The following is a 25,336-nucleotide window of genomic DNA, read 5'->3' on the forward strand; positions in this document are numbered from 1 at the left end:
AAAAATGAATTTAAACGATTTCAGCATGAGGCTGCAACATAACAAAATGTGAAAAAAGTGAAGGGGTCTGAATACTTTCTGAATGCACTGTACCTCCAGGTTGACAGAATGGTATATTTTCACACCAACTCCATTTAACTTGGTTGGCAGATTTGGTAATTTTTCACCACATCTCTATCTACCTCCGAGAAACTCCAACAAAAAACTCCTGGCAAAAACTCTGGCCAAGTCAGACCATCTACTTAAAAAATGGAAGCATTGACAAAGGATAGTGGGGCATGCTTGCAGACTGCAAACATATTTTTTTGACCTTTTTATAGTACAGTACACCCGCTCACTAAGGGAGCGGAAAAAAGGGTTATTCCTCTTTGGGGTATGTACATTACAGTCGATCTATGGTCGGATCTCAAGAACATTGGGTGTGTGTTCATTTACCAAGTTTCTTGTGGAGAGATCGCCAAGTGGTTTAAGCATTTGAGCAAGCACTCCATTCAAAACCGTTAAGGAACGGCTGGCTTGGCAAGCACTAGCTAGCTGCTTGGTAAAGGAGCACAACCCGAGCTTCTCCCTTTCAGTTTCGTATCAAACAGCAGGAGCGAGTTTCAGAAGTTCGCTACAAAAATTGACACGGGAGCGGCAGAAAGGGCCATGTTATTAACCCAACATTTGTGGGTTATATAGAGTACAGTAGATCTTCGCTCAGTTCTGTAAGTCAACCTTACTTCATTGATATCGGGATTCCTCCAAATTTCTTCAGCGACTGTTTAAAAAGCAAATCATACGTGTTTGTGGTTTATAATATTTTTACTTCCTATAGAAGCTGCTGCTCCCACGGAAACACCTTTGTAACTATAAGCTATTTATTCACGTTATCACTGCAGAAAAAAACGCCTTGGGAAGTGGGACATTATTAGTATTAATATTGTTTTGTAATAACATTAACAATATGCGATTTATCATCAATTTTGTTCTTAAAAGCGTCTTTGGAAAAACGCCACGATAAATCTTCTTCTTTGGAAAAACGCCACGACAAAGCTAACTTAATACGGCTATACACCTCAACACGCAACCCATTGACGGCAATGGCGGGGAAAACCCGCTCGGGGGAGAAAACCCCCTTGGGGATGGGGGCAAATGAATGCGCTACAACCTTCATTATGTAACCCTTGGTCATCCTGTCAAGTTTGGTTGAGATTGGATGATTAAGGACAGAATGTATTGGGGTCAAAAATTCATCAGACAGACGGACAGACACAAATGGCGTATTATAGTATGATTATTGACCTTTGCACAAATACAAGCTTATAGTTAAGAGGCAGAATTTATACTCTTACTGGTTGTGAAAGCTTTCGACATCTTTGGCATATCCATGTGCGTCAGCAGGCAAACAACCTCGGGGCCCCCACCCCCACCATTTCTCTCTTTTATAACTCTTTCAAGGAACTTTCTTTAATGAAAAACCAAAAAACTTTTTAAAAACAAATGGTCACTTTTATTTAGCCGCGTGATCGAAAATAAAGGAGATAGCGGGACGTTTTGACAGATCGAGTCAATCTCGATCTCCGGCCATGTCAGACCTCTCGTTTGGACCGATCCAATTTTTCAGATTGCACCTGTTCTTTCAGCAACACTTCCTTGTGAAACTCCCAAATTCAGCCTCATTGCACACCTCTACTCCTTTGTTCCTCTGTAGTCAGGGCCCTTAGGGATATTTTGGGGCCGTTTGGTTCAAATTCTTCCAAAAGCACCAAATTTGGCCCAGATGTTGCCCATGCCATACTCTTTCGATTTTTGACGGGCGCCAAGACGGGCGCCCCCCACCCCGGGGGCCCCATATTGGCGAAATACTAAATGGCCGCCACCCGGATTGGAGGAAAATCAGTTAAATAACCAAAAGGGTTGGAATCATGTATGATACCACTTTTCAGGGGTTTTCGAGGTCGAGGAATCCAATTATGATGTTATTTTGATGATTCGAGGTCAAGGTCAACCCTCAAGGTCATCTTAAAGGTCATTTTTGAGTCAAACATGTCGGTTTTTGACTTTTTTGTCAAGATTTACGCGAGGTTCACCATTTTATGTTTCTGGGTTGGGTAATCGAACTCTGACCTTATTTTTGACAATTAGAGGAAATATTTACATGTCTATTTCCTAATTTTCAGGCATATGCAGTTCATCAGTCTAATTACAAAGGTACGGATGTTGATGTTTTATGAACTGTATCCTTGTGTTTAATTTTTGTGCGACCATGATCCGGGTTCATGTATACATGATTGTATACATGTCATAAATATGACGTCATAGGTCATGTGACCTGGCGGCCATATTGGATTTTATGAAAACCTTAAAAATGGATCCCTGCCTTCATTTTTCGATCGATTCATTTTGAACTTTGACCACTTATAGTACGCCATGTGATTGGATGCATATCCTAATTATGACGTCATAGGTCAGGTGACATGGCGGGATGGACCGGTACGGTCCCCGGATCATACCGCCCTTGGCGCCCGTCAAAAATCGAAAGAGTATGGCATGGGCAACATCTGCGCCAAATTTGATGCTTTTGGAAGAATTTGAACCAAAATATCCCTAAGGGCCCTGACTACTGTTCTCCCACTTATGGAACTTCCTTACTCATGTCTGTTCAATCGCACCCTTCCCTCCAGACCTTCAAACAACGCTTATCAACGAACAAGTCGTGCTGAGATATATTCGATGACGATTTCCACTTTTAAACTGATCAAGTACTTTGAGCATGGCTACAGAAGTTTTGGATTATTTTGACATACTTTTCTGAAACGACAAAGCTGTAACCTTGACGACTACTCCATTCTCAACTAGAACGGCACTTGGTAGAGTGCATACCTCCGCCAGGTAAGGATTTTATGTTTTGTATCCCACTGATAGGTCAGATATGGACCCCGACCTTAATCAGAGTTGAATCGGTTTGTTCTCGTCACCTAACCAACTCGTCCATCAAGTTTCGTCCGAATCCGTCCATAGCTTTTTGAGATATCCTGTTCACAAACAAACAGACAGGCATGAAAACATAACGTCCGTCCACCTCCGGTAGGGGAGGGAACTAGAGAGTTCAAGGAACTATTTTCTATTTTCAGAATATTTCTAAAAATCGGACTATTTTCATTTCTGTCATGCAAATGAGCTACTTCCATGTATTCGCGTGACATCACTGGACGAACAACTCATTGACGGACGTGAACGTTTGCGTTTCATCAGGATCATCATAAGTTATTCTCGCGCTCAAGATGACGATGAGCCAAGATTTTAACTGTTGGAATCGTCAAAAAAAATTCCGACAAAGTCGATTTAATCAAAAGACAGACATTGATTGATGTTTCCCAACACCCTGCCACCATCCCTCACCTCAACCCCGCTCCCACCATCAATACCCCAACCACCCTACCACCACCCCTCACATCAACCCCCCCAACCACCCTACCACCACCCCTCACATAAACCCCCCCAACCACCCCTCACATCAACCCCGCTCCCACCAATACCCCAACCTCCAAATCACCACCCCTCACATCAACCCTCTCCCACCACCAATACCCCACCCCTCACATCAACCCCCCCCCCCTCCCACCAATACCCCAACCTCCCTACCAACACCCCTCACACAACCTGCCCCTACTACACTACCTCCCTCACCCCTCTCCCACCTCAGGAGATGACCGTCAACCCATAAGAGAGGCACACACGGTGCGTATGGGAAGGGGGGGGGGAGGGGGCAGCGGCACTGTGTCGAGAGGTGGTGGAGGGCAGTGTTGGACTTTTTTTTTTTTTTTTAAGCTGGCAGCGTTCGACAGTTATTTATAACTGGCAGTGTTGGACAGGATATGGAGAAATGGCAGATCATTAGGATAATCATAGATGTTGTGGGTGAGTTTACTGTGCGAAAGGGAAACGTGAGAAATAGGAAGCGACAAGAATGATTAAGTAGTTTCAGTTAAGCTCATCACATAATGGATGAACAAGAAACATTGCCCACACGAAGGGAACAATTGGATTGATTATAAAAAGACACCAAGAGTATCAAACAAAAGGTAATGATCGAGGTTCAAACCGAGGGATGATCAAAAGGTAACGATCAAGGTTCAAACCAAGGGATGATCAAAAGGTAACGATCAAGATTCAAACCAAGGGATGATCAAAAGGTAATGATCGAGGTTCAAACCAAGAGATGATCAAAAGGTAACGATCAAGGTTCAAACCAAGGGATGATCAAAAGGTAACGATCAAGGTTCAAACCAAGAGATGATCAAAAGGTAATGATCGAGGTTCAAACCAAGAGATGATCAAAAGGTAACGATCAAGGTTCAAACCAAGGGATGATCAAAAGGAAACGATCAAGGTTCAAACCAAGAGAGGATCAAAAGGTAATGATCGAGGTTCAAACCAAGAGATGATCAAAAGGTAACGATCAAGGTTCAAACCAAGGGATGATCAAAAGGTAACGATCAAGGTTCAAACCAAGAGATGATCAAAAGGTAATGATCGAGGTTCAAACCAAGAGATGATCAAAAGGTAACGATCAAGGTTCAAACCAAGGGATGATCAAAAGGTAACGATCAAGGTTCAAACCAAGAGATGATCAAAAGGTAACGATCAAGGTTCAAACCAAGGGATGATCAAAAGGTAACGATCAAGGTTCAAACCAAGAGATGATCAAAAGGTAATGATCGAGGTTCAAACCAAGAGATGATCAAAAGGTAACGATCAAGGTTCAAACCAAGAGATGATCAAAAGGTAATGATCGAGATTCAAACCAAGAGATGATCAAAAGGTAACGATCAAGGTTCAAACCAAGGGATGATCAAAAGGTAATGATCAAGGTTCAAACCAAGAGATGATCAAAAGGTAACGATCGAGGTTCAAACCAAGAGATGATCAAAAGGTAACGATCAAGGTTCAAACCAAGGGATGATCAAAAGGTAACGATCAAGGTTCAAACCAAGAGATGATCAAAAGGTAATGATCGAGGTTCAAACCAAGAGATGATCAAAAGGTAACGATCAAGGTTCAAACCAAGGGATGATCAAAAGGTAATGATCGAGGTTCAAACCGAAAGATGATCAAATGGTAATGGTCAAGGTTCAAACCGAGGGATGATCAAATGGTAACGATCAAGGTTCAAACCAAGAGATGATCAAATGGTAATGATCGACGTTCAAACCAAGGGATGATCAAATGGTAATGATCGAGGTTCAAACCGAGGGATGATCAAATGGTAATGATCGACGTTCAAACCAAGGGATGATCAAATGGTAATGATCGAGGTTCAAACCGAGGGATGATCAAATGGTAATGATCGAGGTTCAAACCAAGGGATGATCAAAAGGTAAATGTCAAGGTTCAAACCGAGGGATGATCAAATGGTAATGATCGAGGTTCAAACCGAGGGATCATCAAATGGTAATGATCGAGGTTCAAACCAAGGGATGATCAAAAGGTAACGATCAAGGTTCAAACCAAGGGATGATCAAAAGGTAACGATCAAGGTTCAAACCAAGAGATGATCAAAAGGTAATGATCGAGGTTCAAACCAAGAGATGATCAAAAGGTAACGATCAAGGTTCAAACCAAGGGATGATCAAAAGGTAATGATCGAGGTTCAAACCGAGGGATGATCAAAAGGTAACGATCAAGGTTCAAACCAAGGGATGCTCAAAAGGTAACGATCAAGGTTCAAACCAAGGGATGATCAAAAGGTAATGATCGAGGTTCAAACCAAAAGATGATCAAAAGGTAACGATCAAGGTTCAAACCAAGGGATGATCAAAAGGTAATGATCGAGGTTCAAACCGAAAGATGATCAAATGGTAATGGTCAAGGTTCAAACCAAGAGATGATCAAAAGGTAATGATCGAGGTTCAAACCAAGAGATGATCAAAAGGTAACGATCAAGGTTCAAACCAAGGGATGATCAAAAGGTAATGATCGAGGTTCAAATCGAAAGATGATCAAATGGTAATGGTCAAGGTTCAAACCGAGGGATGATCAAATGGTAATCATCAAGGTTCAAACCAAGGGATGATCAAAAGGTAATGATCGAGGTTCAAACCGAGGGATGATCAAAAGGTAACGATCAAGGTTCAAACCAAGAGATGATCAAATGGTAATGATCGAGGTTCAAACCGAGGGATGATCAAAAGGTAACGATCAAGGTTCAAACCGAGGGATGATCAAAAGGTAACGATCAAGGTTCAAACCAAGGGATGATCAAATGGTAATGATCGAGGTTCAAACCGAGGGATGATCAAAAGGTAATGGTCAAGGTTCAAACCAAGAGATGATCAAAAGGTAATGGTCAAGGTTCAAACCAAGAGATGATCAAAAGGTAACGATCAAGGTTCAAACCAAGGGATGATCAAAAGGTAATGATCGAGGTTCAAACCGAAAGATGATCAAATGGTAATGGTCAAGGTTCAAACCGAGGGATGATCAAATGGTAATGATCGAGGTTCAAACCGAGGGATGATCAAATGGTAATGATCGAGGTTCAAACCGAGGGATCATCAAATGGTAATGATCGAGGTTCAAACCGAGGGATGATCAAAAGGTAAAGGTCGAGGTTCAAACCGAGGGATGATCAAAAGGTAATTATCGAGGTTCAAACCGAGGGATGATCAAAAGGTAATGATCGAGGTTCAAACCGAGGGATGATCAAAAGGTAATGATCGAGGTTCAAACCGAGGGATGATCAAAAGGTAATGATCGAGGTTCAAACCGAGGGATGATCAAAAGGTAATGATCGAGGTTCAAACCAAGGGATGATCAAAAGGTAATGATCGAGGTTCAAACCGAGGGATGATCAAATGGTAATGATCGAGGTTCAAACCGAGGGATGATCAAAAGGTAATGATCGAGGTTCAAACCGAGGGATGATCAAAAGGTAATGATCGAGGTTCAAACCAAGGGATGATCAAAAGGTAATGATCGAGGTTCAAACCGAGGGATGATCAAAAGGTAATGATCGAGGTTCAAACCAAGGGATGATCAAATGGTCATGATCGAGGTTCAAACCGAGGGATGATCAAAAGGTAATGATGGAGGTTCAAACCAATGGATGATCAAATGGTAATGATGGAGGTTCAAACCGAGGGATGATCAAATGGTAATGATGGAGGTTCAAACCGAGGGATGATCAAATGGTAATGATCGAGGTTCAAACCAAGGGATGATCAAATGGTAATGATCGAGGTTCAAACCAAGGGATGATCAAAAGGTAATGATGGAGGTTCAAACCGAGGGATGATCAAATGGTAATGATCGAGGTTCAAACCAAGGGATGATCAAAAGGTAATGATGGAGGTTCAAACCGAGGGATGATCAAATGGTAATGATGGAGGTTCAAACCGAGGGATGATCAAATGGTAATGATCGAGGTTCAAACCAAGGGATGATCAAATGGTAATGATCGAGGTTCAAACCGAGGGATGATCAAATGGTAATGATGGAGGTTCAAACCGAGGGATGATCAAATGGTAATGATGGAGGTTCAAACCAAGGGATGATCAAAAGGTAATGATTGAGGTTCAAACCGAGGGATGATCAAATGGTAATGATCGAGGTTCAAACCAAGGGATGATCAAAAGGTAATGATGGAGGTTCAAACCGAGGGATGATCAAATGGTAATGATGGAGGTTCAAACCGAGGGATGATCAAATGGTAATGATCGAGGTTCAAACCAAGGGATGATCAAATGGTAATGATCGAGGTTCAAACCAAGGTATGATCAAAAGGTAATGATGGAGGTTCAAACCGAGGGATGATCAAATGGTAATGATCGAGGTTCAAACCAAGGGATGATCAAAAGGTAAAGGTCATGGTTCAAACCGAGGGATGATCAAAAGGTAATGATCGAGGTTCAAACCGAGGGATGATCAAAAGGTAATGATCGAGGTTCAAACCAAGGGATGATCAAATGGTAATGATCGAGGTTCAAACCAAGGGATGATCAAAAGGTAATGATCGAGGTTCAAACCGAGGGATGATCAAAAGGTAATGATCGAGGTTCAAACCCAGAGATGATCAAATGGTAATGATCGAGGTTCAAACCGAGGGATGATCAAAAGGTAATGATCGAGGTTCAAACCGAGAGATGATCAAATGGTAATGATCGAGGTTCAAACCGAGGGATGATCAAAAGGTAATGATCGAGGTTCAAACCGAGGGATGATCAAAAGGTAATGATCGAGGTTCAAACCGAGAGATGATCAAATGGTAATGATCGAGGTTCAAACCAAGGGATGATCAAAAGGTAATGATCGAGGTTCAAACCGAGGGATGATCAAAAGGTAATGATCGAGGTTCAAACCAAGGGATGATCAAATGGTAATGATCGAGGTTCAAACCGAGGGATGATCAAAAGGTAATGATCGAGGTTCAAACCGAGAGATGATCAAATGGTAATGATCGAGGTTCAAACCGAGGGATGATCAAAAGGTAATGATCGAGGTTCAAACCGAGAGATGATCAAATGGTAATGATCGAGGTTCAAACCGAGGGATGATCAAAAGGTAATGATCGAGGTTCAAACCGAGAGATGATCAAATGGTCATGATCGAGGTTCAAACCGAGGGATGATCAAAAGGTAATGATCGAGGTTCAAACCGAGGGATGATCAAAAGGTAATGATCGAGGTTCAAACCGAGAGATGATCAAATGGTAATGATCGAGGTTCAAACCGAGGGATGATCAAAAGGTAATGATCGAGGTTCAAACCGAGAGATGATCAAATGGTCATGATCGAGGTTCAAACCGAGGGATGATCAAAAGGTAATGATCGAGGTTCAAACCGAGAGATGATCAAATGGTAATGATCGAGGTTCAAACCGAGAGATGATCAAATGGTAATGATCGAGGTTCAAACCGAGAGATGATCAAATGGTAATGATCGAGGTTCAAACCAAGAGAGGATCAAAAGGTAATGATCGAGGTTCAAACCAAGAGATGATCAAAAGGTAACGATCAAGGTTCAAACCAAGGGATGATCAAAAGGTAACGATCAAGGTTCAAACCAAGAGATGATCAAAAGGTAATGATCGAGGTTCAAACCAAGAGATGATCAAAAGGTAACGATCAAGGTTCAATCCAAGGGATGATCAAAAGGTAACGATCAAGGTTCAAACCAAGAGATGATCAAAAGGTAACGATCAAGGTTCAAACCAAGGGATGATCAAAAGGTAACGATCAAGGTTCAAACCAAGAGATGATCAAAAGGTAATGATCGAGGTTCAAACCAAGAGATGATCAAAAGGTAACGATCAAGGTTCAAACCAAGAGATGATCAAAAGGTAATGATCGAGATTCAAACCAAGAGATGATCAAAAGGTAACGATCAAGGTTCAAACCAAGGGATGATCAAAAGGTAATGATCAAGGTTCAAACCAAGAGATGATCAAAAGGTAACGATCGAGGTTCAAACCAAGAGATGATCAAAAGGTAACGATCAAGGTTCAAACCAAGGGATGATCAAAAGGTAACGATCAAGGTTCAAACCAAGAGATGATCAAAAGGTAATGATCGAGGTTCAAACCAAGAGATGATCAAAAGGTAACGATCAAGGTTCAAACCAAGGGATGATCAAAAGGTAATGATCGAGGTTCAAACCGAAAGATGATCAAATGGTAATGGTCAAGGTTCAAACCGAGGGATGATCAAATGGTAACGATCAAGGTTCAAACCAAGAGATGATCAAATGGTAATGATCGACGTTCAAACCAAGGGATGATCAAATGGTAATGATCGAGGTTCAAACCGAGGGATGATCAAATGGTAATGATCGACGTTCAAACCAAGGGATGATCAAATGGTAATGATCGAGGTTCAAACCGAGGGATGATCAAATGGTAATGATCGAGGTTCAAACCAAGGGATGATCAAAAGGTAAATGTCAAGGTTCAAACCGAGGGATGATCAAATGGTAATGATCGAGGTTCAAACCGAGGGATCATCAAATGGTAATGATCGAGGTTCAAACCAAGGGATGATCAAAAGGTAACGATCAAGGTTCAAACCAAGGGATGATCAAAAGGTAACGATCAAGGTTCAAACCAAGAGATGATCAAAAGGTAATGATCGAGGTTCAAACCAAGAGATGATCAAAAGGTAACGATCAAGGTTCAAACCAAGGGATGATCAAAAGGTAATGATCGAGGTTCAAACCGAGGGATGATCAAAAGGTAACGATCAAGGTTCAAACCAAGGGATGCTCAAAAGGTAACGATCAAGGTTCAAACCAAGGGATGATCAAAAGGTAATGATCGAGGTTCAAACCAAAAGATGATCAAAAGGTAACGATCAAGGTTCAAACCAAGGGATGATCAAAAGGTAATGATCGAGGTTCAAATCGAAAGATGATCAAATGGTAATGGTCAAGGTTCAAACCGAGGGATGATCAAATGGTAATCATCAAGGTTCAAACCAAGGGATGATCAAAAGGTAATGATCGAGGTTCAAACCGAGGGATGATCAAAAGGTAACGATCAAGGTTCAAACCAAGAGATGATCAAATGGTAATGATCGAGGTTCAAACCGAGGGATGATCAAAAGGTAACGATCAAGGTTCAAACCGAGGGATGATCAAAAGGTAACGATCAAGGTTCAAACCAAGGGATGATCAAATGGTAATGATCGAGGTTCAAACCGAGGGATGATCAAAAGGTAATGGTCAAGGTTCAAACCAAGAGATGATCAAAAGGTAATGGTCAAGGTTCAAACCAAGAGATGATCAAAAGGTAACGATCAAGGTTCAAACCAAGGGATGATCAAAAGGTAATGATCGAGGTTCAAACCGAAAGATGATCAAATGGTAATGGTCAAGGTTCAAACCGAGGGATGATCAAATGGTAATGATCGAGGTTCAAACCGAGGGATGATCAAATGGTAATGATCGAGGTTCAAACCGAGGGATCATCAAATGGTAATGATCGAGGTTCAAACCGAGGGATGATCAAAAGGTAAAGGTCGAGGTTCAAACCGAGGGATGATCAAAAGGTAATTATCGAGGTTCAAACCGAGGGATGATCAAAAGGTAATGATCGAGGTTCAAACCGAGGGATGATCAAAAGGTAATGATCGAGGTTCAAACCGAGGGATGATCAAAAGGTAATGATCGAGGTTCAAACCGAGGGATGATCAAAAGGTAATGATCGAGGTTCAAACCAAGGGATGATCAAAAGGTAATGATCGAGGTTCAAACCGAGGGATGATCAAATGGTAATGATCGAGGTTCAAACCGAGGGATGATCAAAAGGTAATGATCGAGGTTCAAACCGAGGGATGATCAAAAGGTAATGATCGAGGTTCAAACCAAGGGATGATCAAAAGGTAATGATCGAGGTTCAAACCAAGGGATGATCAAAAGGTAATGATCGAGGTTCAAACCGAGGGATGATCAAATGGTAATGATCGAGGTTCAAACCGAGGGATGATCAAAAGGTAATGATCGAGGTTCAAACCGAGGGATGATCAAAAGGTAATGATCGAGGTTCAAACCAAGGGATGATCAAAAGGTAATGATCGAGGTTCAAACCAAGGGATGATCAAATGGTCATGATCGAGGTTCAAACCGAGGGATGATCAAAAGGTAATGATGGAGGTTCAAACCAATGGATGATCAAATGGTAATGATCGAGGTTCAAACCAAGGGATGATCAAATGGTAATGATGGAGGTTCAAACCGAGGGATGATCAAATGGTAATGATGGAGGTTCAAACCGAGGGATGATCAAATGGTAATGATCGAGGTTCAAACCAAGGGATGATCAAATGGTAATGATCGAGGTTCAAACCAAGGGATGATCAAAAGGTAATGATGGAGGTTCAAACCGAGGGATGATCAAATGGTAATGATCGAGGTTCAAACCAAGGGATGATCAAAAGGTAATGATGGAGGTTCAAACCGAGGGATGATCAAATGGTAATGATGGAGGTTCAAACCGAGGGATGATCAAATGGTAATGATCGAGGTTCAAACCAAGGGATGATCAAATGGTAATGATCGAGGTTCAAACCGAGGGATGATCAAATGGTAATGATGGAGGTTCAAACCGAGGGATGATCAAATGGTAATGATGGAGGTTCAAACCAAGGGATGATCAAAAGGTAATGATGGAGGTTCAAACCGAGGGATGATCAAATGGTAATGATCGAGGTTCAAACCAAGGGATGATCAAAAGGTAATGATGGAGGTTCAAACCGAGGGATGATCAAATGGTAATGATGGAGGTTCAAACCGAGGGATGATCAAATGGTAATGATCGAGGTTCAAACCAAGGGATGATCAAATGGTAATGATCGAGGTTCAAACCAAGGTATGATCAAAAGGTAATGATGGAGGTTCAAACCGAGGGATGATCAAATGGTAATGATCGAGGTTCAAACCAAGGGATGATCAAAAGGTAAAGGTCATGGTTCAAACCGAGGGATGATCAAAAGGTAATGATCGAGGTTCAAACCGAGGGATGATCAAAAGGTAATGATCGAGGTTCAAACCAAGGGATGATCAAATGGTAATGATCGAGGTTCAAACCAAGGGATGATCAAAAGGTAATGATCGAGGTTCAAACCGAGGGATGATCAAAAGGTAATGATCGAGGTTCAAACCCAGAGATGATCAAATGGTAATGATCGAGGTTCAAACCGAGGGATGATCAAAAGGTAATGATCGAGGTTCAAACCGAGAGATGATCAAATGGTAATGATCGAGGTTCAAACCGAGGGATGATCAAAAGGTAATGATCGAGGTTCAAACCGAGGGATGATCAAAAGGTAATGATCGAGGTTCAAACCGAGAGATGATCAAATGGTAATGATCGAGGTTCAAACCAAGGGATGATCAAAAGGTAATGATCGAGGTTCAAACCGAGGGATGATCAAAAGGTAATGATCGAGGTTCAAACCAAGGGATGATCAAATGGTAATGATCGAAGTTCAAACCGAGGGATGATCAAAAGGTAATGATCGAGGTTCAAACCGAGAGATGATCAAATGGTAATGATCGAGGTTCAAACCGAGGGATGATCAAAAGGTAATGATCGAGGTTCAAACCGAGGGATGATCAAAAGGTAATGATCGAGGTTCAAACCGAGGGATGATCAAAAGGTAATGATCGAGGTTCAAACCGAGGGATGATCAAAAGGTAATGATCGAGGTTCAAACCGAGAGATGATCAAATGGTAATGATCGAGGTTCAAACCGAGGGATGATCAAAAGGTAATGATCGAGGTTCAAACCGAGAGATGATCAAATGGTCATGATCGAGGTTCAAACCGAGGGATGATCAAAAGGTAATGATCGAGGTTCAAACCGAGAGATGATCAAATGGTAATGATCGAGGTTCAAACCGAGAGATGATCAAATGGTAATGATCGAGGTTCAAACCGAGAGATGATCAAATGGTAATGATCGAGGTTCAAACCGAGAGATGATCAAATGGTAATGATCGAGGTTCAAACCGAGAGATGATCAAATGGTAATGATCGAGGTTCAAACCAAGGGATGATCAAATGGTAATGATCGAGGTTCAAACCAAGGGATGATCAAATGGTAATGATCGAGGTTCAAACCAAGGGATGATCAAAAGGTAATGATCGAGGTTCAAACCAAGGGATGATCAAATGGTCATGATCGAGGTTCAAACCGAGGGATGATGAAAAGGTAATGATGGAGGTTCAAACCAAGGGATGATCAAATGGTAATGATCGAGGTTGAAACCAAGGGATGATCAAAAGGTAAAGGTCAAGGTTCAAACCGAGGGATGATCAAATGGTAATGATCGAGGTTCAAACCGAGGAATGATCAAATGGTAATGATCGAGGTTGAAACCAAGGGATGATCAAAAGGTAAAGGTCAAGGTTCAAACCAAGGGATGATCAAATGGTAATGATCGAGGTTCAAACCGAGGGATGATCAAATGGTAATGATCGAGGTTCAAACCGAGGAATGATCAAATGGTAATGATCGAGGTTGAAACCAAGGGATGATCAAAAGGTAAAGGTCAAGGTTCAAACCGAGGGATGATCAAAAGGTAATGATCGAGGTTCAAACCAAGGGATGATCAAAAGGTAAAGGTCAAGGTTCAAACCGAGGGATGATCAAAAGGTAATGATGGAGGTTCAAACCGAGGGATGATCAAATGGTAATGATCGAGGTTCAAACCAAGGGATGATCAAATGGTAATGATCGAGGTTGAAACCAAGGGATGATCAAAAGGTAAAGGTCAAGGTTCAAACCGAGGGATGATCAAAAGGTAATGATCGAGGTTCAAACCAAGGGATGATCAAATGGTAAAGATCGAGGTTCAAACCGAGGGATGATCAAATGGTAATGATCGAGGTTCAAACCAAGGGATGATCAAATGGTAATGATCGAGGTTCAAACCAAGGGATGATCAAATGGTAATGATCGAGGTTCAAACCAAGAGATGATCAAAAGGTAATGATCGAGGTTCAAACCAAGAGATGATCAAATGGTAATGATCGAGGTTCAAACCAAGGGATGATCAAATGGTAATGATCGAGGTTCAAACCAAGAGATGATCAAATGGTAATGATCGAGGTTCAAACCAAGAGATGATCAAATGGTAATGATCGAGGTTCAAACCGAGGAATGATCAAAAGGTAATGATCGAGGTTCAAACCAAGAGATGATCAAAAGGTAATGATCGAGGTTCAAACCGAGGGATGATCAAAAGGTAATGATCGAGGTTCAAACCAAGGGATGATCAAAAGGTAATGATCGAGGTTCAAACCAAGGGATGATCAAAGGTAATGATCAAGGTTCAAACCAAGGGATGATCAAAAGGTAATGATCGAGGTTCAAACCGAGGGATGATCAAATGGTAAAGATCGAGGTTCAAACCGAGGGATGATCAAAAGGTAATGATCGAGGTTCAAACCAAGAGATGATCAAATGGTCATGATCGAGGTTCAAACCGAGGGATGATCAAAAGGTAATGATGGAGGTTCAAACCAAGGGATGATCAAATGGTAATGATCGAGGTTCAAACCAAGGGATGATCAAATGGTAAAGATCGAGGTTCAAACCGAGGGATGATCAAAAGGTAATGATCGAGGTTCAAACCAAGAGATGATCAAATGGTAATGATCGAGTTTCAAACCGAGGGATGATCAAAAGGTAATGATCGAGGTTCAAACCAAGGGATGATCAAAAGGTAATGATCGAGGTTCAAACCGAGGGATGATCAAAAGGTAATGATCGAGGTTCAAACCGAGGGATGATCAAAAGGTAATGATCGAGGTTCAAACCGAGGGATGATCAAAAGGTAATGATCGAGGTTCAAACCAAGGGATGATCAAAAGGTAATGATCGAGGTTCAAACCGAGGGATGATCAAATGGTAATGATCGAGGTTCAAACCAAGGGATGATCAAAAGGTAATGATCGAGGTTCAAACCAAGGGATGATCAAATGGTAATGATCGAGGTTCAAACCAAGGGATGATCAAAAGGTAATGATCGAGGTTCAAACCGAGGGATGATCAAATGGTAATGATCGAGGTTCAAACCGAGGGATGATCAAAAGGTAATGATCGAGGTTCAAACCAAGGGATGATCAAATGGTAATGATCGAGGTTCAAACCGAGGGATGATCAGATGGTAATGATCGAGGTTCAAACCGAGGGATGATCAAAAGGTAATGATCGAGGTTCAAACCAAGGGATGATCAAATGGTAATGATCGAGGTTCAAACCGAGAGATGATCAAATGGTAATGATCGAGGTTCAAACCGAGGGATGATCAAATGGTAATGATCGAGGTTCAAACCGAGGGATGATCAGATGGTAATGATCGAGGTTCAAACCGAGGGATGATCAGATGGTAATGATCGAGGTTCAAACCGAGGGATGATCAAATGGTAACGATCGAGGTTCAACCCGAGGGATGATCAGAAGGTAACGATCGAGATTCAAACCAAGGGATGATCAAACGGTAATGATCGAGGTTCAAACCAAGGGATGAACAAAAGGTAACGATCGAGGTTCAAACCAAGGGATGATCAAAGGTAATGATCAAGGTTCAAACCAAGGGATGATCAAAAGGTAATGATCAAGGTTCAAACCAAGGGATGATCAAAAGGTAATGGTCAAGGTTCATACCAAGGGATGATCAAACGGTAATGATCGAGGTTCAAACCAAGGGATGATCAAAAGGTAATGATCGAGGTTCAAACCGAGAGATGATCAAATGGTCATGATCGAGGTTCAAACCGAGGGATGATCAAAAGGTAATGATCGAGGTTCAAACCGAGAGATGATCAAATGGTAATGATCGAGGTTCAAACCGAGAGATGATCAAACGGTAATGATCGAGGTTAAACCAAGGGATGATCAAAAGGTAATGATCGAGGTTAAACCAAGGGATGATCAAAAGGTAATGGTCAAGGTTCAAACCGAGGGATGATCAAACGGTAATGATCGAGGTTCAAACCAAGGGATGATCAAAAGGTAAAGGTCAAGGTTCAAACCAAGGAATGATCAAACGGTAATGATCGAGGTTAAACCAAGGGATGATCAAAAGGTAATGGTCAAGGTTCAAACCAAGGGATGATCAAAAGGTAATGGTCAAGGTTAAACCAAGGGATGATCAAAAGGTAATGATCGAGGTTCAAACCGAGGGATGATCAAACGGTAATGATCGAGGTTCAAACCAAGGGATGATCAAAAGGTAACGATCGAGGTTCAAACCAAGGGATGATCAAAAGGTAATGGTCAAGGTTCAAACCAAGGGATGAGGATGGAAGGAGAGGGAGGGGAATTGTTTCTCCGTCATCCATCGCTCTTTGCAGCTATGAAGGCCGGATTCACCATTAGGCAGACAAGGCACGTGCCTTAGGGCCAGCCAAAAATTCGGGCCACAAAAATGGACAAGCAGTTTTCGTCAATTTTTATTATTTGCTCCGTCAATAGATTTGCTCCGAGAACTGGACTTCAGTTCCGTCATTGAAGAGTTTGCAGTTGTAAACGTGCGCAAGGTTACAATCTAAGGTCTAGTAAACTGTAAAGCAAAGTGCCAAATCTGTGCGTGTTTTGTCATGCATATATTCATACACTGCAAATTGTATACACTAAACTAGTTTGAAAGTAGTTTCTTTTCACATTAAATATTTGTCTTTTTTTGTATTAAACATTTTGTTCATGAATCAGGTCATCTTTTGTCTGGGGTCCATTTCCATGAGCCCGAGATCGAATTTAAATTGTTCAGGCCATTCTCTAAAATTTCAAAATGTGCCTTAGGGCCAGCCGAGGCTTCATCGGGCACTGGCAGCTTTCATCCCTTGGATTGATTGTTGATTTATTGTACAGATAATGGTGCCGAGGGCCGAGATGAGGCTGCGGCATGAGCTTGACAGGTCAGGTGATGTTCGTTTTCCCTACATTTGCATTCCTTTGCATAGTTCGTGATTATGTCAACGGGGACTGTAAAAAAATTAGGGTTAGAAATAAAAAATGCAACTGTTAGGGTTAGAGTTCGGGGTATGCAAACTCACCTTCAACCTGTCCAGTCTGTGTTTGAATCTCGGTCGAACTATAAATTGCCATCCTGGTGGTTCACAGGCAGGACTATTCTTCAATGTGTGTGCCGTCCCTCGGGTGGACGTTAAACGGATGTCCCGTCTTTGTTGGTGGACGTTGAAGATCCCATGGTGTCCTTAGTGAAGAGTCGGCGAGCTATCACCGGCATTATGAATAAATTACAAAATTCCTACGCTAACCTGCAGGGGCACTACATCAGCACAGCCACCCTCTCTATAGTCCATGGGCCAATTACCAGTACCACTTGGGGGGGAATAATACATGTTATTTTTATTACTAAATACCAAGTAGTATTATATCTCAACTTTACATTTTCACATAATGGACATCTGAAATGTGCAGCTGTATTTTTTTTTTTTAAACAACGATTTGAAACGTCATGCTGAACAAGGAGAAAAATACATAAAATGTCATAGCCCCCGTGATTTTAATAATTTTGTTGTACCGAGTTATACGCTGTCAGTCGGCCATCTTTGGTCGGATTACAAAACAAAATATTCTGCATATGTATACTCGCATGTATTGTCTTTGAGCCAAATTTGAAAATAAATAAATAAATAAATAAATGATCAGTCCATGGCTCCATGCATGTTGGAGAAATGGTTGGGGACACGATCAAGCAACACAAAGGCTGCCAGTCGGCCATCTTGAATTTTATCTCGAAAATAAACGATGTGCACATGTAGCCCATCATTCCTTATTGGTGTGCCAAGTTTGAACACGATCGGTAAATGCATGTCCGAGAAATGGTTGAGGACGTGTTCAATATCAGGTTTTTTACAACTAAAATGGCCGCCAGTCTACCAGTCGGCCATATTTGATCGGATCACAAAAATAAAGTGAGGTGCAGGTGTACGCCATCACAACCTCTGCTCATGCCAAGTTTGGACAAAATCGGAACATGCATGTCCGAGAAATCGTTGGGAACACGTTTAAGTAACAAAGTGGCCGCCAGTCGGCCATTTTGGATCTGATCTCAAAAACAAAATGACGTGCATATGTAAGCCATCATTCCTTATCTGTCTGCAAAGTTTGAACAACATCGGTAAATGAAAGTCTAAGAGAAGGTTGAGGACGTGTTCAATATGTTTTTTTTTATAACTAAAATGGCGGCCAGTCGGTCATCTTTGATCGCATCGCGAAACAAAATGATGCACATTTGTACACCGCCATGTGTTGCCTTTGTACCAAGTATGAACAAAATTGGTTCATACATCTCCGAGATATGGTTGCGGACGCATGGACGGACGGACGGATGGACAAGACCCAATCCATAAGCCCCCATTTCGGACTAAGCCCAACAGGGCCTAATTAATAAGGCACAGACACTTTAACAGTATTAATGGGGAAAAAAATGTATACATTACCAGAATTACTACATCTGTCGTTTGTACTTTTATTTTTATTTTTATATAAAGCTGCACATTTCAGATGTCCATTGTGTGAAAATGTAAACTGGAAATGTTATACAACTTGAGAAATAGTATTCCCCCCAAACGGTACCAGCAACTCAAATGTGAGGGTTGGGCCCACTGACTATTAGCCAATAAGCAGCCCAACAGAAAGAAGAAGAAGATGTCAATGGGATGAAGGTAGCAAAGGAAAAATTTCCCAGAGAAAATCCTTAATTTCCATTGCCTTCATTGGAATGATTATAGGATTTGGTTAATAATGATGGTAGTATTAAAAAGGTAATGCGCATTGCATTATGAGATGGAAAGTGTATTTGAAACGTCATGGTTTTTTTTTTTGTTTTTTTTTGTATACTGAATCGAGGCTCGTGAAAGAGCTAACATTTATTTCACAAACAAATCAACCAAACAAAATATACAAAAAGAGGGAGCGGAAAACAAGATGGGGAGAGAAGGGGAAGCACACAACCACAACATTTGAGAGCAGGGAGAAGTGTGGGAGGGAGAGGGTTTGGGGGGGGGGGGCGTGGGAAGGGGGAGGGGGGGGGGGATTGTGACTGACTTCTGAGTTTGTGACTTACCTTTACTGGTAAAGTTCTCAGGGTATCTGTGGACAAATGAAATTGACAAAAGTGATTAATAACTCACAAGGAGACAATAACGAACCGATCGGTACTACAGTAGCGCTGGCTCACTACCTACTCCAGCGTACATTAAAACCACAGGTGTGTAACATAATAAGGTAATCTGAGGCGAAGCGATAAACGTGTGTAACATCTCAGGCACCCGAAGAGCGCACAACCCAATGAATATGCTAATGAGGGGTAGTGACGTGAAACGCGTCATAACAGAGTCGTCCCGGGGCAAGATGAGAGGCACAAATAAAGCTAATTGGACGCTTCAAAGCGGGAGCTTTCCTTTTCCTGGCACATAAATCAGAACAAACCCTTCTCCCGCCCCCACGCCTTCCCACATCCCTTAGGCCGCCCCCTATCCCTTCCCACACCCCCAGGCCTCCCCCTATCCCTTCCCACACCCCAGGCCTCCCCCACAGCGCCTGCGATCCATCTTTGAACGTCTCTCGCGCTCGTGTAAACGCGCGCGCACGGGAAGGCCCCTTCGGCTCCCCGGGAACACGGAATCCATCAGAGGGAATTGCTCACGTCGAGTGCACATTTAACGGTTTCAGAACGCACACGCTCACTCGTTCAAAAATACCGTTTGCTTTTCCGCGACGTTATTTAAACATTCCTGTGATGTATATTACACGTCATACATTTCATGTAGATAAATCAGAGGCGGAGAGTCCGAGGATCAATGATGAGGAAGAGAAGAATCTGAGGCGCCTTGCAGAGGAAATCTCCTCCAGACTTCATCGTGGACTTGTAAATCTCCTCCAGACTTCATCGTGGACTTGTAAATCTCCTCGAGACTTCATCGTGGACTTGTAAATCTCCTCGAGACTTCATCGTGGACTTGTAAATCTCCTCGAGACTTCATCGTGGACTTGTAAATCTCCTCGAGACTTCATCGTGGACTTGTAAATCTCCTCGAGACTTCATCGTGGACTTGTAAATCTCCTCGAGACTTCATCGTGGACTTGTAAATCTCCTCGAGACTTCATCGTGGACTTGTAAATCTCCTCGAGACTTCATCGTGGACTTGTAAATCTCCTCGAGACTTCATCGTGGACTTGTAAATCTCCTCGAGACTTCATCGTGGACTTGTAAATCTCCTCGAGACTTCATCGTGGACTTGTAAATCTCCTCGAGACTTCATCGTGGACTTGTAAATCTCCTCGAGACTTCATCGTGGACTTGTAAATCTCCTAGAGACTTCATCGTGGACTTGTAAATCTCCTCGAGACTTCATCGTGGACTTGGAAATCTCCTCGAGACTTCATCGTGGACTTGGAAATCTCCTCGAGACTTCATCGTGGACTTGGAAATCTCCTCGAGACTTCATCGTGGACTTGGAAATCTCCGAGACTTCATCGTGGACTTGGAAATCTCCTCGAGACTTCATCGTGGACTTGGAAATCTCCTCGAGACTTCATCGTGGACTTGGAAATCTCCTCGAGACTTCATCGTGGACTTGGAAATCTCCTCGAGACTTCATCGTGGACTTGGAAATCTCCTCGAGACTTCATCGTGGACTTGGAAATCTCCTCGAGACTTCATCGTGGACTTGGAAATCTCCTCGAGACCGTCGTGGACTTGGAAATGTCCTCGAGACTTCATCGTGGACTTGGAAATGTCCTCGAGACTTCATCGTGGACTTGGAAATGTCCTCGAGACTTCATCGTGGACTTTGAAATCTCCTCGAGACTTCATCGTGGACTTGGAAATCTCCTCGAGACTTCATCGTGGACTTGGAAATCTCCTCGAGACTTCATCGTGGACTTGGAAATCTCCTCGAGACTTCATCGTGGACTTGGAAATCTCCTCGAGACTTCATCGTGGACTTGGAAATCTCCTCGAGACTTCACCGTGGACTTGGATATCTCCTCGAGACTTCATCGTGGACTTGGAAATCTCCTCGAGACTTCATCATGGACGTACCTTTTAAAATGGTGCAATGTTTTGCAGTAACAACATAAGTAGCCGACTGCAAAAGTGGAGGTTTTTGCAAGTGACAACAACACGATTTGTGTTCTACAGTGTTCAAGTACATAATTCAATTGAAATAAAATAAAGATTGAAAAAGTATTAAAAAAAGACTTTTTGCGGAAGTTTACCACCGTTGATAGAGTCTTTTGCACCACTTTGTTTAACACACAACGTTAGTTCTTCGCACCTGTTTGTGTCTTTATGATGGCCTTAAAAACAGTAGATACCTGTTTGGAATAATTTCAAATTTAGTTTAATTGTCAGACAGGTCGAGTAGAACAATTACTTACACTCCTTTCTATGCGTGTGATATCGGAACAAGATTCCGTTAATTTTGCCAAATTCAGAGCCAAAGTTCTGTTAAATGGCAGATTCGTGTTCAAAATACAACATTCAATTGAAATTGAGTAGTTCCTGGATCATAGACTAACATCTGACAAAGTGAAAATGGCAAACTCCCACGTGCATGAAACAACCAACGTAATAGTATATCACACGTAATTTGCATCGAAGTCAGAGAAAGATTATAATACTTCACTGCAGATAAAGATAAAGTGTTTAAGGAGTGAAGAATGGAACAAAATATAAAATATATGTGGGGAAAGGAATACTTTGCCCCCTCCGCATTTAAACCCCACAACGCCTTTCGCACTTTCCAACCACGTCGTTGGCGGGAAAGCAATTAGTGGCTCAAACCTCAGGTGGGTAGGAATATTTAACTAAAGGATGAATTTCCTAAATAAGTGAGATCCACTATTATTGGAGAGTCCCCAAGGGGCCATCTAAATATTAGGTATGTTCGTGTAATGGGGTCGAGTTGTTTGTTTTTGACCACCCACCCCTCTTCCCGAGGAGTATTCCTCATACATGCCCATCTGAACACATCGCTCACGATGCTCAGGTTACAGGTTTGAATCCCGTGTAAATTCCAAGGACCGTGTAATTGTATGCCAATTAATGAATTTGCATGCTCATGTCCTGGTGCTGTATGACTGATGTATGAGATTTGTGTCCTCGATGAATCTGATAGGTATATATATATATATATATATATATATATATATATATATATATATATATATATATATATACAAATAATATATACCGGTAATTAAATCAATTTTAACGATTTGATGATTACGTTTTGTCAAAATCAGGTAGCAGTTGAGTAAGATCAATATGTTTAATGGTTTTGCTAACTTATCGCATTATTATTACAACTTGTCATTGTGTGGTGCTTGTGCGAGACCTGACGCACCGGGATCTCAGTCGACCAAAGGCCTGGGCGAGGCCGTCTCGTTGTTCTTTGGTCTTCTTGGTCAACTGCTTCTCTTCAACGAGCACGTTGGCAAGAAAATCTTCACAATCTGGAGAGGTTGTGGTCAACAACAAGGAAGAGTGAGAGATGAAGATTGGAAGAGAAATGCGAAATGTGCAGACGGTGGAAATAGGGGGATGGAGGAAATAGGAGAGAGAGAGGAAGAGAGAGAGAGGAAGAGAGAGAGAGAGGAAGAGAGAGAGAGGAAGAGAGAGAGAGGAAGAGAGAGAGAGGAAGAGAGAGAGAGGAAGAGAGAGAGAGGAAGAGAGAGAGAGGAAGAGAGAGAGAGAGGAAGAGAGAAAGAGGAAGAGAGAGAGAGGAAGAGAGAGAGAGGAAGAGAGAGAGAGGAAGAGAGAGAGAGGAAGAGAGAGAGAGGAAGAGAGAGAGAGAGGAAGAGAGGAAGAGAGGAAGAGATGAAGAGATGAAGAGATGAAGAGATGAAGAGAGAGAGAGAGAGAGAGAGAGAATTTTGAATTTGCAACACCATTTATTTCACAAAAAACACACCAGGTCAAGTTACATTTTTACAGGAGAGAAAAAAATAGAAAAAAACAACAGTTCTTAATGTTAAAAAGAAAAGTACAAATTCGATTCATTCACAACACATAATGCTTCATTAATACACCATTTGCACTCAAAGAGTTTGACATTTTCATTCACCACATAATAATCAAACTCTAACCTTATTCTTGCAGACACCAGCCCTTTAAACATAGGAACAACATCAAACCCATGCCCATTATCAATTTTAATTTTCCTGGATTTATATATTGAATATTTTGCTACAGCAACTAAGAAGTTTAGGAGAACACCAGAGTCCTTGCAGGAGGGTCTGAAAGATACACCAAAAATAAAAGAATGTGAAGTAAACGGAAAAGACAACTGATCAAAAAGGTGTGTGAGAATCAAGAAAAGAGGTATTAGTCTTTCGCATTTCACATAGGCATGAAAGAGATCCTCCTTCTGTACACAGAAGGGGCATGCTACTGGCACTGAGCTGTCAAGGTGATGAACAAAGGTGTTCGTAGGGAGAGCCCAATGTGCTAGTTTCCACTGGATATCTGCGAGGAACCCGTAAATAGGTAGTTTGTACATATTAGGCCACAGTGGCGTGGCAGGAGACCCTGGCCCTAACCTTTCTGACCACAAGGCCACTCGCGCCACTCCGGAGAAGGGTGATGCTTGGTTTTCTCGAAGGAGCTTGTGAATACCCGCCTTTGTTACCAAATGAAAATGAGATACAAGTTCACCATTCGACTGGAGAGCTGGGAGCACCTTAATTTCAGGGAAACACAGCCGAAAATCCTCGACATTGTTTATACCTTCCCAGCCAATATTTAACTCCTTAAACTTCCTCTTGACGATGCGTATAATTTGGCTGACAATACGCACGGATCTTAAACCAAGAATGGCCGCCACCCTGCCAGCAGACATCCATTTTGTCCCAGATGTATCCGTCAGGTCACAAACTTTGCCAATTCCTCCTTGAGTAAATTTCCTAATCAAAGTCGGACTATGAGGAATGCATGGAAAAAAACCGTTATAGAAAATAGGCTCTTGGATAAACATCCGGCAATTATAAGCCTCAAGGCAACGATGAACCCCAAAACCTTTCCAAACTCTCAGCAAACCCTGATAAAAAGTTGGGATTGAAACTAAGCTGACACGGTCAAGGTTCACCAGGAACAAGTGCCTATCATAACACAGGCCTCCCGCTTGTTGCAACAAGAAAAACGCAAGTGAGTGCCAGGGCAGCTCTTCAGCATACAACAGATGTTGCACAGACTGTAGGCGAAAAGCCATAAGCCGGGTGGACACATCCACAATTCCATGTCCACCCTCCTTCCGAGGATGGTACAGTATTTGCGGCCGAAGCCAGTGGTATCCATTCCAAAAGAAATTAACCAAGACCCGCTGGATGGCTGGCATCAACTCCTTGGGTGGCTGCAAGGCAATTCGTTTATGCCATAATCTTGCTGCTATCAAGTTATTTATAACAAGAGTGCGGCCTTTATAAGAAAGAGATCGCAACAGTCCTTCCCATCGTTTCAACCGGTGTGTAATTTGTTCAATCATTCCTTCCCAGTTCTTCGTTTCTACTTCCTGGTTGCCGAGATAGACACCAAGATATTTGACCCCATCTGTTTTCCACTCTAAATTATGTGGGAGTGACGGTGGCAGTGTTAAAGAAAGGTTATCCGAACCGCACCATAAGGCTACACTCTTGCCCCAATTTACTTCAGCGGAAGAGGCCGCAGAGTAGTCTTTAAAGCAACGCTGCACTGCAGCAACACTACTTGGGCCCTTAATCAGAACACATACATCATCAGCATAAGCTGTGACCACAAATCTTGAACCAAACACGGCTCCCACATCCTGAGTTATTCGCTGCCTGATGGATGCTAAGAGTGGT

General features: G+C 42.1%; 1 protein-coding gene across 2 annotated transcripts in view; it reads right to left on the reverse strand.

Annotated features, from left to right (window-relative positions):
- SKAP2 (src kinase associated phosphoprotein 2) overlaps positions 1 to 25,336 on the reverse strand; it is a 308,716-nt gene that overhangs the window by 237,335 nt on the left and 46,045 nt on the right. For both annotated transcript variants that reach the window (XM_078766927.1, XM_078766928.1), the window contains exons 2-3: positions 22,864 to 22,972; positions 19,578 to 19,603 (exon numbers count right to left, since the gene is read on the reverse strand). In XM_078766927.1, the coding sequence (XP_078623053.1) occupies positions 19,578 to 19,603; positions 22,864 to 22,972 (135 nt within the window). The remainder of the gene's footprint in view (positions 1 to 19,577; positions 19,604 to 22,863; positions 22,973 to 25,336) is intronic.

The sequence above is a fragment of the Myxine glutinosa genome, chromosome 12 (assembly GCF_964187855.1).
Source record: "Myxine glutinosa chromosome 12, kmMyxGlut1.1, whole genome shotgun sequence".
NCBI classification, from domain to species: domain Eukaryota; kingdom Metazoa; phylum Chordata; class Myxini; order Myxiniformes; family Myxinidae; genus Myxine; species Myxine glutinosa.